At 32.2% G+C, this 14,623-nt stretch overlaps 1 protein-coding gene across 1 annotated transcript; it reads left to right on the top strand.

Moving 5' to 3' along the window:
* Positions 1 to 8,109: 8,109 nt before the first annotated feature.
* LOC133806661 (probable mannitol dehydrogenase) lies at positions 8,110 to 14,229 on the top strand. Its single transcript, XM_062244757.1, has 5 exons — positions 8,110 to 8,426; positions 8,634 to 8,747; positions 12,978 to 13,491; positions 13,597 to 13,750; positions 13,857 to 14,229. Exons 1-5 carry the CDS (start codon positions 8,329 to 8,331, stop codon positions 14,063 to 14,065), a joined length of 1,089 nt encoding a protein of 362 aa, XP_062100741.1. The 5' UTR covers positions 8,110 to 8,328; the 3' UTR covers positions 14,066 to 14,229.
* Positions 14,230 to 14,623: the final 394 nt, after the last annotated feature.

Below are 14,623 nucleotides of genomic sequence, written 5' to 3'. Positions count from 1 at the left end.
TAGGCCATCCGTCCAGAAGAAGGCTTTCTTGAAGTCTGGTGGATGATTGGGTAAATCCCCGAAGATCTTGGGCTCCTTGGGATAGCTCAAAAGGTAATAGAAGTCGTCCCCTCCCCCAGCTCGGGAGGGATTGCTTTTCAAGCATAAGAGATACAAAATCTCTTTTGGTGAAGGTCCTGCCTACTTTAGCTCGTGGTAGAGCGACCTCAGGGCTGAAAAACCCCTGTATGAGTTGGTGTTGAGTTGGAAGGGAGCGAGCCCAACGAAGTCAGTGAAGTCCTTGAGAAAGGATTCCAAGGGCAGCATTGCCCCTGCTTTCATGTGTTCCTGGCTCCAAGCTGCGTATCTCAGCTTGCTGTCAGGATTTCCATCTCCTGGAGCGCGACAACTTCGCTCATGGGAGGTCGGAGCTCAACACGTCAACGAGCCCGACAATCAGATGCCATGAAAGGCCAGGATGTCAATTATCTGACCAAGCGACGTGACTGAGCTCCAGTAGTGCTCGGCCTCAAAGAATTCTCTCCTTGGATGCGAGGTGGAAGGTTCCCCCATTAGTGAAAATTGAAGATCTCCCGACTTGAAGGCGATGGTCACTTTGAGCGTAGGGTCAAGAGGAATCGGCCTAGGCTCGGTGTCTGAATCGGGATAAAGGGCGACCCTTAGTTTTCTCCTTTTCCCTTCTTCGACCTCGTCTATCTGACGTCGGAAGTGGTCTCGAATGTCCTCTTGCTCACGCCTCAGTTCGAGCTCCCGAATTAGACGCTGGTTCCCTGTAAAAGGAGACTCCGGGCTCAGAGCTACGGGTGAATAAGGAATCGCGAGCTTTGACCCCCACCACTTACCTGATTTCTGCGGCATCTAACAAGAAAGAAAAAAGGTGAGGGCCAGGCGAGCAAGAAATAATGAGATAAGTAGAATTCCTAAGCTCAAATGATCGAGGCTACGAGGCATGCTTGATCCAAAGGATGAGGCCAATCTCAGAGCGTGTAGTCCACCAAAAGAAAGAAGGTGCACATATTATTAGAAATCTCGATATATCAGGAAAAAAAGGTGGCGGTTATTCAAAAAGTGATATTTTTGGGAATTGTGCATTCTTTTAAAAAAAAACCCTGATTTTGTACCCAATATCTTGGTGTGCAAGATATGTCCTCTTGTTACACCCAGATTTCAAGCCTTAAGAATTGTGATCTCGAAAGCTGGATTCGTCAGGTATGGGCTCATAATGCCTAGAACATGTGTCCGCAACTTAGGCACCAAACCTACAAAGCAGGGGCAACCTCGAAGATGGTAGCCTCGAAAATCCTCACAAGCTCGAAAGACGGACATTGAAGTACTTCTATTCTCAGATGACCTCAAATCAGGGGTTCCGAGCCTGACATAAGTATGAGCTCGAAGCCACGTGATCTCGGGAAAATACTACAACTCGAAAGTCATTAAGAGACCTGGATTGGCACGGTACTGACGATGTAGATAGATAACTTTGAATATCTTAGTGAGTCATTTTGGGGAGACGCAGTCTATATTTATTGTTGTAAAATCCCTATAATAAAGGGATATTTATTATTCAATTATACGCCCCCTGGTCTTCAGGGGACGTTTCCTTGTATATAGGAGTTACAGGCTATTAAAGCCATTAAATTTATTTATATAGAGAATAACTCCCCTGAACGTGTGGGATAGTATTCTGAGACTTCCTCTATAAATAGAGAAGTCATGTACCTGCGAAAGTGTAACGCCCGCATTTATACAATAAAATCACATAATAATTTAAACATTGAAAATAAAATAATAAATGTTGCCATTTTATTATAAACAATGCAATATGGTACCCAGTCAAAAGGAAAATGTACTTTAGAATTTTTAATGCATAAAGTAATACAAAACGAAGCAACATTTATTAATATCTTATTTAAAATAATAAATGCTAAAAAAAAACGCGCGTGCCCCTTTTGATCACCATCAGCTATATGATCCTCACTGATACACACATTGCTGCTTGGAATCAACTTGTACTCTAACATTCTACCTGGCTTTATCTGCATATATAAAATATAAGGAGTGAGCTTCTAAGCCCAGTAAGGAAATGCAAACAAATACATAGGCATAACAATCATATAACACATAGTAGAGAGTTTCTAAACAAGTTTTATATCACATTCATATTCCTGTTTAACATAGCCATACAAAATCATACATAACCTTACTAATATCATAGCTTAATCCAAACATGATTCTAGAAATACCAAGGATATCCTTTCATACATAATAACGAAACAGACAGTTTATGAGGGTAGAGATAATCGTAATAGGCAAACTAGAGCCACATTACCTCACGTAAAAATCCCTCCTGTCCCTGTAACGTTAGCCATACATATTCCATACAATCATATCACACATGCATATTCTAACATAAATAACTACCTAATTTCCTTACCTCGAAATCCCGAGAATATGAGTGATTGCGAACTAAAACTTTTAAAATGCTATAGCAGAAGCGCCACCTTAAGAGTATCACTTCCTTAATTAAATCATAATCATAAAAAGAAAACCTAATTAGAAGATGAGCTAAATAGATAATTTTTAACCCATAACATATTAACACAAAAGTACCTTATCTTTTTGATAGAACACCACTAGAAACCTCGATAGAATGTGCAATCCCAAATGATTCTCTAATCCTCTCTCACACTCTCACTCTTTCATTGCATCAATATCTTGAAAGAAATAGTATAGCAGCTTAGATCATTCAACCGCACCCATTTCGTCTATATATATATATAGAAGATCCTAACAAAATTTCCTAATTCTACTGTAGTTAAGTCTGCCTTAAATTCAAATTTCAAAAGAACATCTACTAAGTTTCTTTGACTCTTTCATAAATACATTCCACGTATCATTGGCTGCTATTTATTATTATAATTAACACTATTTGTTCCACAACTATCTTAACAGACCACACACATATCACACAAAGATATTATTATATCCCTTATTTTGAATTTACAAGACTAAAGCTACTTTTCCTAGCTTCTCTCCATTTTGTACGGCTAATGCTATCATTCACTTATTATTTTCTTATTAAAATACTCACCTAATAAGTCTCTTGCTTTATCTCTTAAATACTAACTATCTCACTACAACCTGATTCCCTACTTCCTTGTTAACCAAAACTTAAAAAAAACTAACATTCAAATCTTAGCCCACAAAAGTTGACCGAATCAACCATGCACTATCATACTCATCATCTTCATATAATCTAATACATAAAATAAAACAAGTTAATCTATTCAAAATAAATAAATAAATAAACACCACACACACGTGTGTCAACAATATTACATTCTAGGCAATTATCACTATTATTAACAATCTATACACCCACCAAGAAAATTAATAAAAAATTAATAAATAAATTATAGACTAAGATAAATACTAATTTATCTAATAAACTAAAATAAAAACTTGGTTATTACAGAAAGGGACTGAAATTTTGGATCTTGAAGAGAAACTCTGGAGAATTCATTCTTGAAGAATTTCCAGAAATCATCTTGAGTTCTAATAACAAAGACTCGTGGACTAGGCAGAGTTAACTGCTGAACCATGTAAAAAATCCTGTGTTGTCTTATTGTATTTTTCTGGCCATAACTAATTATTGTTTACGTGCTCTATATTCACTGTTGACGAAAAACGGCGTCAACACCTCTGAAATTTGAAAACTAAGAAAAAGAGCCATATTTTGGTCTCTTTGCGCATGAACTGGGTTTGGAGTCAATAATGTCATAACCTAAACCTAATATTTAACAGCCGAAACGTTCTAGTGCATTAAACTAATGGACCAACAAAATCCTAGTGCCCAAGGTGCAACAGAAACATAAACACACATAAGAAAATATATATATATAATGCAAAAAAGCCATGAACAGAGAGCTTACACAACGCGATTGGCAAAAGCAGAGAAATGGACGATTGTAGAAGCGGCTGCAAGTATGATCTCACAGAATCAAAGAGTCCAATGTTACTTTGTCTACTCGGCTTGGAGAACATGAAAGAAATGGGCAAGGAGGTTCCTGGTTTTTCTTTCCTCCTTTTTTCTCTCTGGAATGAACGTGAGAGTAAAAGAAGAAGACGACTGGAGTCCAATTTATAAACCCGTGGGAATGCAAAAGGTTGGATTAATCTGGGCCATTGGCCATATTTTGTATCAGATCCGACGGTCAGGGACAAATGATTCGATGGGACCATAAATGATGGCAGGCGGATAGACGTGGGCAGGTTTCCAAGGTACTCAAGTACTTCGAGTGGTTAATACCCAGCTGACGCGTGTCCACACTCGAGTATGTTTGATGGTACGATTCCCAATGGAAGTAGTTCAAAAGTTTCATTCTCATAGGATTCGAACTAATACTTTTGAGGGGGAAAACTGTTATACCCAGATTTCGAGACAAGAAATTAGGACCTCGAAGGCTGGACTCGTCGAGTGTGAGCTCGAGATATATAAAAACGTGTGTTCATGGTACACTTGTAAAACCCTCGAAGTAAGACGGCAACCTCGAAGACATGTAGCCTCGGGATTCTTTTTGAGCTCGAAAGAGCATAGTATCAGGATACATCCGTTATCGAGTGTCTTCAGATCGAGTAGCCCGAGCTTAAAGAGTGCAAGCTCGAAGTATGACAGCCTCGACGGTATTTATCTACCCCGAGCAGGTCTTGGAGTAAGACGATCAGTTCGTAACCTGTCTGTAAACCTTGACTGATGCGATGCTGATTGCTGATCTCGGAGATTTGATGAATCATCTGATGTAACACGTTTTATACATTTAAAGATATTTATTGTTGTAACATCCCGACATTAAAGGGATATTAACAAGTCTGTTACCCGTTTTCCTGGTCTTCTGGGGACGTTTCCTTGTATATGGGAGTTACAACATTTAATATCATTATTTCAATTAATAAGCAGGAGTATCTTCCCAAAATATGTGGGAATGAACTCCGAAAACTCTCTATAAATAGAGAGGTCATGAACACTTAAAAGGGGACGAATCTTTTGCTATCTAGAGAGAAAACTCCAAGTTCTAATAAAATAGACTTGTGGACTAGGCAGATTTAACTGGTGAACCATGTAAAACCCTTGTTGTTCCACCATACTATTCATTTGCACCAAAGTTTTTATTGTTTAATTGCTCGACATTTTAAGTTGACAAAAAACGACGTCAACATATACTTTGTTGGTTATGATGAATTAAATACTAACATTATTATTACTGGCTTAATTTTTTAGAATTTCAAAGGTTGTTAATTATATAAATATAATTAGATATTTTAGTTTTTTTATTAATTAATCATTATAAATTTTTAAAATAAGAAATTAAAAATGTAAAAAAATGAGAAAATAGAAAAAGTATTTTGGAGTAATTTTAGAGTGACACACTATCTCCTTTAAGCTCTCCTTTATATAAATACTAGATACAAGCAACGTGCAATATGCAAATTTGCTTAGTTTTATTTATAGAATTTATTAATTATTTTTATTAAATTTATATTAATGTCATATAAATTTCAAATAAATATCATTTTTTAATTAAATAATTTATTTATTTTTGTTTAAGTTTATGTTTGCTCTAGTTTTTGAATTTGAGAGTGACAAGAAGAGAATATATATTATATGTTTAGTGTAATATTAAATATTATATGTGGATTTTAAATTTAAGTTTCTTGCTAGATTTTTTTTTTAAAAAAAATTGTTGTTAATTAACAATAGATTATATTATATGTTTAATATGATATTATTCTAATAATTGAGTTTAAGTTTAATTAAATTTTATTTAAGTTATAAACGTATGATTTTATTAATTTTAAATAATTATAATTGTAAAATATCTCAAACATATCCTATTTTAATTTGTTTAATTATTTATTATTTTTAAATAATTATTATTGTAAAATATCTAAAAAATATCTTTTTTTAATTTTTTAATTTTTTATTTTATTTTATTTAAGTTTAAGTGTTTACAAACTATCGTTAAATATAAAAATATTCTGTTAAAGTTAACATTAAAAAAAAAAAACCGTTAAAACAAAAAAAATTCGTTATTTACACACTTATTATATAGAAGAGATATAGATTTAAAACTAAGCAATGTACATTGCACGTTGCTTCTACCTAGTATAAATATATCGATATTGATATATTATTATTATTATTATAGATGATATACTTTGTTAGTTATGATGAATTAAATATTAACATTATTATTATTGACTTAATTTTTGGGAATTTGAAAGGTTGTTAATTATATAAATATAATTAGATATTTTAGTTTTTTATTAACTAATAATTAAAAAAAAATTAAATAAGAAATTAAAAATGTAAAAAAAATGAGAAAATAGAAAGAATATTTTGGAGTAATTTTAAAGTGACACATAATCTCCTTGGAACTTTCATTTATATAGATACTAGGTAGAAGCAACGTGCAATGCACGTTTGCTTAGTTTTAAAGTTGAAAACACTCTTTATAATTTTAATAAAAATTAGTTTATTTAAAATATATATATAATAGAATGAATTATAGATCTATAGTATATATAAATATTTAAATGAATAATCTCTACATATGACATCTAAACACAACGTTTACATAGATATACATACATAAATTATTTTTAGTTTCTAATGTATTTGACAATGTCCTTTGGTGAATTTGATGAAGAAAAAGAATTTTGATTACTTAATAAAACAAACTATCATACAAATTCATAAGATAAACAAATGGTATGTATACCTTTTTATTTTTAAATAAATATGATTTAACCTTTTAAATTATCATAAAATATCATATTTTAAATAATTAATTAATTTATTTTGTTTACATTTATGTTTATTCTAGTTTTTGAATTTGGCAATGACAACAAAATATTATATATTATATGTTTAATATGATATTAAGTTTAAGTTTAGTTAAATTTAATTTAAGTTATTAAATATACAGTTTTATTATTTTTAAATAATTATTATTGTAAAATATCTTATTTTAATTTGTTTAATTATTTATTTATTTAATTTTAAGCCATGTTTACATTCTACACTTAAATATAAAAATATTATGTTAAATATAAAAATATTCTATTAAAGTTAAAAGAAAAAAATAAAAAATCCTTAAAAGTAAGAATTTTCATTATCTACACATTTTTTATAAGAAAGAGATATAGATATTACATTTTTAATGAAATTTTTATTAAAAAAATTATTTGCGGCCATGAAAATTTAGTTCTCGCTTTGCCACTCCATAGTAACACTAAACTCATCAGTCAAAATTGTAGATTTGATGCGTGTAAAAAAAGGGTTTATACCTTTTTGGACCCTGTATTTTTTCTCATTATCTGTTTGGACCTCGTGTTTTGATAAATTACTTTTTGGACCCTATATTTTGTAAAATGGTTAAAATAGAACTCTAAACCCAATTTTGGTTAATGTTTTCTTAACTAAAATCACAAATAATTTACCAAATTAACAATTCAGAACAAAAATAAAATCATTTTGCTTAAAAATTGTGTTGTTATATTTAATTTTTTCTTCATTAAAATTGAGTTTAGGTTCTATTTTAACCATTTTACAAAACATAGGATCCAAAAAGTAATTTGTTAAAACACAGGTCTAAACAGATAATGAGACAAAAAAACTGGGTCCAAAAAGATATAAACTTAAAAAAAAAAAAAAACCTTCCTAAGCAGCATTTCTCTTGAAAATTTTGGTACAACAACAACGTGAATTGATTGTCCATTATTTTTATGTGGCTTGGAAAGGAAGAAAAAAAAATGGACCGCATGAATGTGAAGTCAAAACCTAAAATCCTACAATAAAAATGCAACACCCCCTGCTGCGCGAGAAAGATCCACAAAGACAAAACCCCTCTGGAATCATTCACGCACAAATGAAAATTAAACTGACGCGTGTCAGAAGTATAGGTGGCTGAGATTCTATGCTTTAGTTTTCTTTCTTTTGAGAAAGTTCTTGCGCCGAGAAAATAGAATCACTTTCTCACTTAATAATTTGCTAAGCCGATACGTCAGCACTGGCCACAGGCAAAGGCCAGAGTAGAGTAGAGAACACATGATATTGTGCACTCTAATCCTGCTCTTACGACCACACACATGGCCAAGCGATTGCCAAGTAACGCTTATTAGAACAAATTCCCTTATTCTCTGTTTTCTTATTTATTGCTCATTTAATACCTCCCGATTTTGTAACACCCTCCTCTATATCTCACATTCTTCTCTGAAAACAAAAAGAAAAGAAAAACCAAGAAACAAGAAATTTGATCGAACTGTAAAATGACAACGTCCTACGAAGAAGAGCACCCCAAGAAGGCCTTTGGTTGGGCTGCTAGAGATTCATCTGGAGTCTTCTCTCCCTTCCATTTCTCAAGAAGGTTTTCTTTTCTTTTCCATTTTCCATTTTTTTTTAATGTTGTTTTTTATCGGGGGCGGCACTTTTTCTAAATCTGTAGTGATATTCATAACAAAAGAACATTGTGCCTTAAATCTATGTTCCATTGATATTATTTTGCTTTAATAAAAGTAAATGTTTCTTATTTTCTAAGGTCTGTTGCTGTGTGTAATTGTCTGTTTGGCTGCAGAGAAAACGGAGAGAAAGATGTTACGTTCAAAGTGTTGTACTGTGGGATATGCCACTCTGATTTGCATATGGTCAAGAATGAATGGGGCAATTCTACCTACCCTCTCGTGCCTGGGTATGTTATGTATATGATCTTTATACATAAATATATCTCAATTTTTATATTATTTTATAGAGGGAGGAAATTAATGAGTAGTATTTATGTGTTTGATTGTTTAATTATATATTATATATTATTATTTTTCAAGCATATGAACCTAATTATACATGTGTGTGGTTGAAAAAAAATATTCTCTGTTTCATTCCCTTTTAAAATTATAATTATATTCCTACAAATTTTTTGTATAATTATATTAATATTTATGTCAAAAAAATATTTTTCTAATAATTGGATTCTCGTAGTGTGGTAAGGTTGATAATGACTAGGGGTTGGCATTCGATCCCGTAAAGCCTTTTGTACTAATTCAATACAATTAAATGTTGGAATTGGATTTTAAAAACCATCCTCCAATCCAATCATATTAAGTATTAAAATCCAATCAAATCCAATACAATTACTAATTGGATTGGTTTGACTTTTTAATTGGATTTTGAGTTAGTACTCATTTTATTTTGGGAAATTTGGATATTTATGCATAATGTATTTGCATATATAAAAAAAATATAATTCTTTAACATTATTCTAAAATAATACTGCTATTTGTTTGGTTTCCAAAAATATCATTATCATTTTCTTAGCTTTCATCTCTCTTCTCTCTCTCTACTTCCTCTCTCTCGGGTCATATTTATTATTTGGAGTTATAGCAGTCATCATCAAACCATCATCGCCACTAAATTTCTTTGAGAAAACGTCTACAACTTTGGCATTCTCCTTTATTTTTTTCTTCTCTCTTAAAGTGTCCATGGACACTAAAATAAAATGTCACATGATAGATTTTGATGATATAAAACTTAAACCTACTAAAGTTCAATTAAGACACTAATTTATGCATTTCGAATAGATCTGTGCATTATTTTTTGGTTTTCTTTGTAATTTTTTTTCACAATTTTTTAGATTTGAAACGTAAAAATTTACAGAAAACTCGAAATACCTCGATGCCCAGCTTGATGGGTTGTTAAAAATCATGATTTTCATGAAAAAAAAACCACTTGCCTCGATAGGCCTCGACATGCCTCGATGCAAATCAATGCAATTAATAGAAAGTTCATAACTTTTCACCCGGATGTCCGTTTGAGGTGATTTTTTTTTAATTTGGGTATTTTTTTGAGATCTACACATCTAAGAAATGTACATACATTTGGAAAGTTGAAAGTTTGAAAACATACCCAATTTTGAAAATATAAGGGTATTTTTTTTTAACTTTGGTGTGTTTTCAAGCTTTCAACTTCCCAAATGTGTGTGTACACATCTTCTATGTGTAGATCTCAAGAAAATACCAAAATTCAAAGAAAAAATCACCTCAAATGGACACCTGAGTGAAAAATTATGCACTTTCTATGAATTGCATCGAGTTGTATCGAAGTGTGTCGAGGTTTGTCGAGACCTATCGAGGTGGCATCGAGATGTGTCGAGGCGTATGTTTTTTTTTCATGAAAATTATGATTTTTAAGATATACCTCGATGCCCAGTTTGATGGGCTCTTAAAAATCATGATTTTCATGACAAAAAACCACTTGCCTCGATAGTCCTCGACATGCCTCGATGCAAATCAATGAAATGAATAGAAAATGCATAACTTTTCACTCGGGTGTTCGTTTGAGGTGATTTTTTTTAATTTGGGTATTTTCTTGATATCTACACGCTTGGGATGTGTACACACACATTTGGAAAGTTGAAAGCTTGAAAATACACCAAAGTTCAAAACAATACCCTTATATTTTCAAAGTTGGGTATGTTTTCAAACTTTTAACTTCTCAAATGTGGTGTGCATATCTCAGACGTGTAGAACTCAAAAAAATACCAAAATTAAAAAAAAATCACCTCAAACGGACACTTGAGTGAAAATTTATGCACTTTCTATTAATTGCATTGATTTGCATCGAGGCATGTCGAGGACTGTCGACACCTATCGAGGCAAGTGGTTTTTTCCATGGAAATCATGATTTTTAAGAATCCATCGAGCTAGGCATCGAGGTACATCGAGGTCTATCGAGGTATATCTTAAAAATCACGATTTTCATGAAAAAAAAACCTTATGCATTTGATGTCACCTCGATAGGCCACGACATACCTCGACACACCTCGATGTTATTCGATGCAATTCATAGAAAGTGCATATTTTTTCACTCGGGTGTCCGTTTGAGGTGATTTTTGTTTGAATTTGGGTATTTTCTTGAGATCTACACATCTAAGATGTGTACACACACATTTGGGAAGTTGAAAGCTTGAAAACACACCAAAGTTTAAAACAATACCTTTATATTTTCAAAGTTGGGTATGTTTTCAAGCTTTCAACTTCCCAAATATGTGTGTACACATTCTAGACATGTAGATCTCAAGAAAATACCCAAATTAAAAAAAATCACCTCAAACAGACAACCGATTGAAAAGATATGCCTTTTTTATTAATTCTATTGATTTGCATCGAGGCATGTCGAGACCTGTTGAGGCCTATCAAGGCAAGTGGTTTTTTTTTCTTCACGAAAATCATTATTTTTAAGGGCCCATCGAGCTGGGCATTGAGGTACACTGATGTCTATAGAGTTTTCTGCAAATTTTTACGTTTCAGAGCTAAAAGATTGTGAAAATAATTGCAAAAAAAAAAAACCAAAAAATTATGCACAAATCTATTCGAGATACATAAATTAGTATCTTAATTGAACTTTTAGTAGGTTTATGTTTTATATCATCAAAAACTATCATTGGACATTTTATTTTAGTCTCTATGGACACTTTAAGAGAGAAGAAAAAAATAGAGGAGGATGCCAAAGTTGTAGACATTTTTTCAAAGAAATTTGGTGGTGATGATGGTTTGGTGGCTGGCTGCCATAAATCTAAAGAATAAATTTGACCTGAGAGAGAGAGAGAGGGAGTCGAGAGAGAGAAGAGAGATGAATGCTATAAAAATGATAAGAGTATTTTTGGAAACCAAACAATAAGTCGTATTATTTTAGAATGATGTTAAAGAGTGATATTTTTTTTATATATGCACCTACGTTGTGCATAAATACCCAAATTTCCCTTTATTTTTTCAAAATTGAGTTGGAACTTGATTTATAATATTAACTTAAAAATATACAAAAATCACTTAAAAATTAAACGACACCATTCATTTAGGTTCAAATTTCATAAAGTTATTAACCTTACAAATTTAATCTAATTAAAAGCTTAAAGTAGTATTGAAAATGAGAGAGAATGATGAGAATAGATGAGTATTTTTAGTATTTTCTCCTCTAATTAGGTGTGGAAGTGTATAGGAGAAGATTAATAGTTAGCCAATAATAATGTATTAAAAGAAATATAAATATATTTTTTAAAATATATTTAAAGAAATATAAATAATTAAATATTTTTTAATATATGTTATATGTAATTAGATTGAATGAGTTTTTAATTGGATTTTGACATTGTAATTCGTCATCCAATCTAAACCAATTAAAATCAAATTATTTAAATCCAATTAAATTTAATTGTAATTAAATATCTAATTTTTTGTAATTGAATTGTGTTAGATTGTATTTAATTGATTCGGTGTAATTTGATTGATATAAATGTTAGACACCCTAATAATGACTATATGGACTGAGTAGTGAATATTAATAAAGAGAGACTTTGATCATTTTTGTGGCCATCTTTCAAGGGAAAAATTATTTCTTTGAAAATATAAATTAATAAAAAAATAGTCTATTCATTTCTTTTTTTGTTTTTAATGTGGAGGCATACTATCTAATCAACTATACAGCAGTTACAACTATGTTTAATAGATAAATTGCGTTTTTTTTAAGAATAACACGGTAAATTTCAGAAAAAAAATTGAAAAATACAAGATTTTATAAAAATTTCAAAAATATAGATGATAGTACTCTCTCTTACAATTTTCTATTTAGTCTTTAAATTTTGTTTTCAAACTGTAATGTATGATTATGAACTTGTAAACATTAGTTACAAATTTGTAAATTTTAGTTAAAAAAAAGAGTTATTGTTGTAAATTTGTCAGCTTTGTTAAAAAAAAATCTGCATTTATGATCATGCTACTCTATATTTTTGTAATTTTTTCAAATTCAGTATTTTTTTTTTTAAATCTTTAAGTAGTTTTATGAATTTCCCTATTTTATGACAAGAATAGTAATGTGAATTGTAAAGTGAAATCTAAACTAAACATCTTAAAAACAAAAATGATTGCAGGCACGAGATTGTTGGTGTAGTGACAGAGGTGGGAAGCAAAGTAGAGAAGTACAAAGTTGGTGACAAGGTTGGCGTGGGGTGCATGGTGGGCTCTTGTCGCTCATGCGACAGCTGCGCCAATGACCTGGAGAATTACTGCCCAAAGATGATCCTCACTTATGGCTCCAAATACTACGACGGAACCACCACCTACGGAGGCTACTCCGACACGATGGTCGCCGACGAGCATTTCATCGTTCGCATTCCGGATAGCCTACCTCTCGACGCTGCTGCTCCTCTCCTCTGCGCTGGGATTACAGTCTACAGTCCCTTGAAATACTTTGAACTCGATAAGCCTGGTCTTCATGTGGGCATCGTTGGTCTAGGTGGGCTAGGCCATGTCGCTGTGAAATTCGCCAAGGCTCTCGGGGCTAAGGTCACAGTCATTAGTACCTCCCCAAACAAGAAGAAAGAAGCTATTGAACGCATTGGTGCTGACTCATTTTTGGTCAGCCGTGACCAAGAACAGGTCCAGGTATATATGAGTAATTGTTTTTATTACATTTAAGGGTAATGTAATTTTGTGCTACATGTTTCTGATCATTAAAATGTATGTGTTGTTCTTGTTTTGATTGAGAAGGCTGCTATAGGAACCATGGATGGTATTATTGACACGGTTTCCGCTGTTCATCCTCTATTGCCTTTAATTGGTCTTTTGAAACCTCATGGAAAGCTTGTTATGGTTGGTGCTCCGGAGAAACCACTTGAGCTACCAGTTTTTCCTTTGCTAATGGGTGAGTTCATCTGTGTATAATGATCTCATTCACTATAATATTGTTTTTTTTCCTACCTACCTTTCGTGTGTGTACTAAACAATATTAATATGTTATAATTGAATAGGAAGAAAGATAGTTGGTGGAAGCTGCATTGGAGGGATGAAGGAGACACAAGAAATGATTGACATTGCAGCCAAACACAACATAACAGCTGAAATTGAGCTTATTCATATTGATTACCTGAACACCGCAATGGAGCGCCTTCTGAAAGCAGATGTCAGATACCGATTTGTGATCGACATTGCAAACACAATGAACCCTGATAGCTCTTAATTAGGATTATTATATAAAAATGTTTAAATTCCTATTAGTCAATTATGTGTGGGAGTCAATGAAACAAGCTATTTTGGCTTAATTGTCATGATTTTGGTTTTTGGAACATTTCTTGGGAATTGGATAAACATTGTGGAATAAAACATGAGGAATTTACACATTTAGTTTTCTTTGCGAGTTTTGATTTATATGGGTTTTTTAGCTTTTACTTTTTTCATTAGATGTTAATTTTTCTAATCAAAATTATGAAATTGTAAGTTCCATTTTAAGTCATAGTTTTACCTCAATGTGTTTTATTTAAGAATATTGGTAAGGGGTACTGGTGGTGCCCAACACCACCTTACATATATGACATGTTACAATTTGGTATAAAACACCCCTATTACGAACTCAAGGCTTGTAATCACCCAAATTAAACACAAAATCACAACAATACCTACTGAAGTCTATACCCCAACTCAGTAGCAATTCATCCCTTAACTTATACCCAAGAACCCAAAATTATACATGTTCTAAGCTTCAAGACTACTCAACTCAAATTCCACCCTATTACACTAA

This window comes from Humulus lupulus, chromosome 1 (genome assembly GCF_963169125.1).
Source record: "Humulus lupulus chromosome 1, drHumLupu1.1, whole genome shotgun sequence".
Classification (NCBI taxonomy): Eukaryota; Viridiplantae; Streptophyta; class Magnoliopsida; order Rosales; family Cannabaceae; genus Humulus; species Humulus lupulus.
Note: the sequence above shows the minus strand (reverse complement) of the source record. Positions and strands in the feature narration are given on the sequence as shown.

Bases quoted from the DNA above. Each gene is read 5' to 3' on its own strand.
- LOC133806661 (XM_062244757.1), top strand. From the start codon at position 8,329: ATGACAACGTCCTACGAAGAAGAGCACCCCAAGAAGGCCTTTGGTTGG. The intron at 8,427-8,633 runs GTTTTCTTTTCT...GTTTGGCTGCAG, and splicing joins CCCTTCCATTTCTCAAGAAG to AGAAAACGGAGAGAAAGATG. The intron at 8,748-12,977 runs GTATGTTATGTA...AAATGATTGCAG, and splicing joins ACCTACCCTCTCGTGCCTGG to GCACGAGATTGTTGGTGTAG.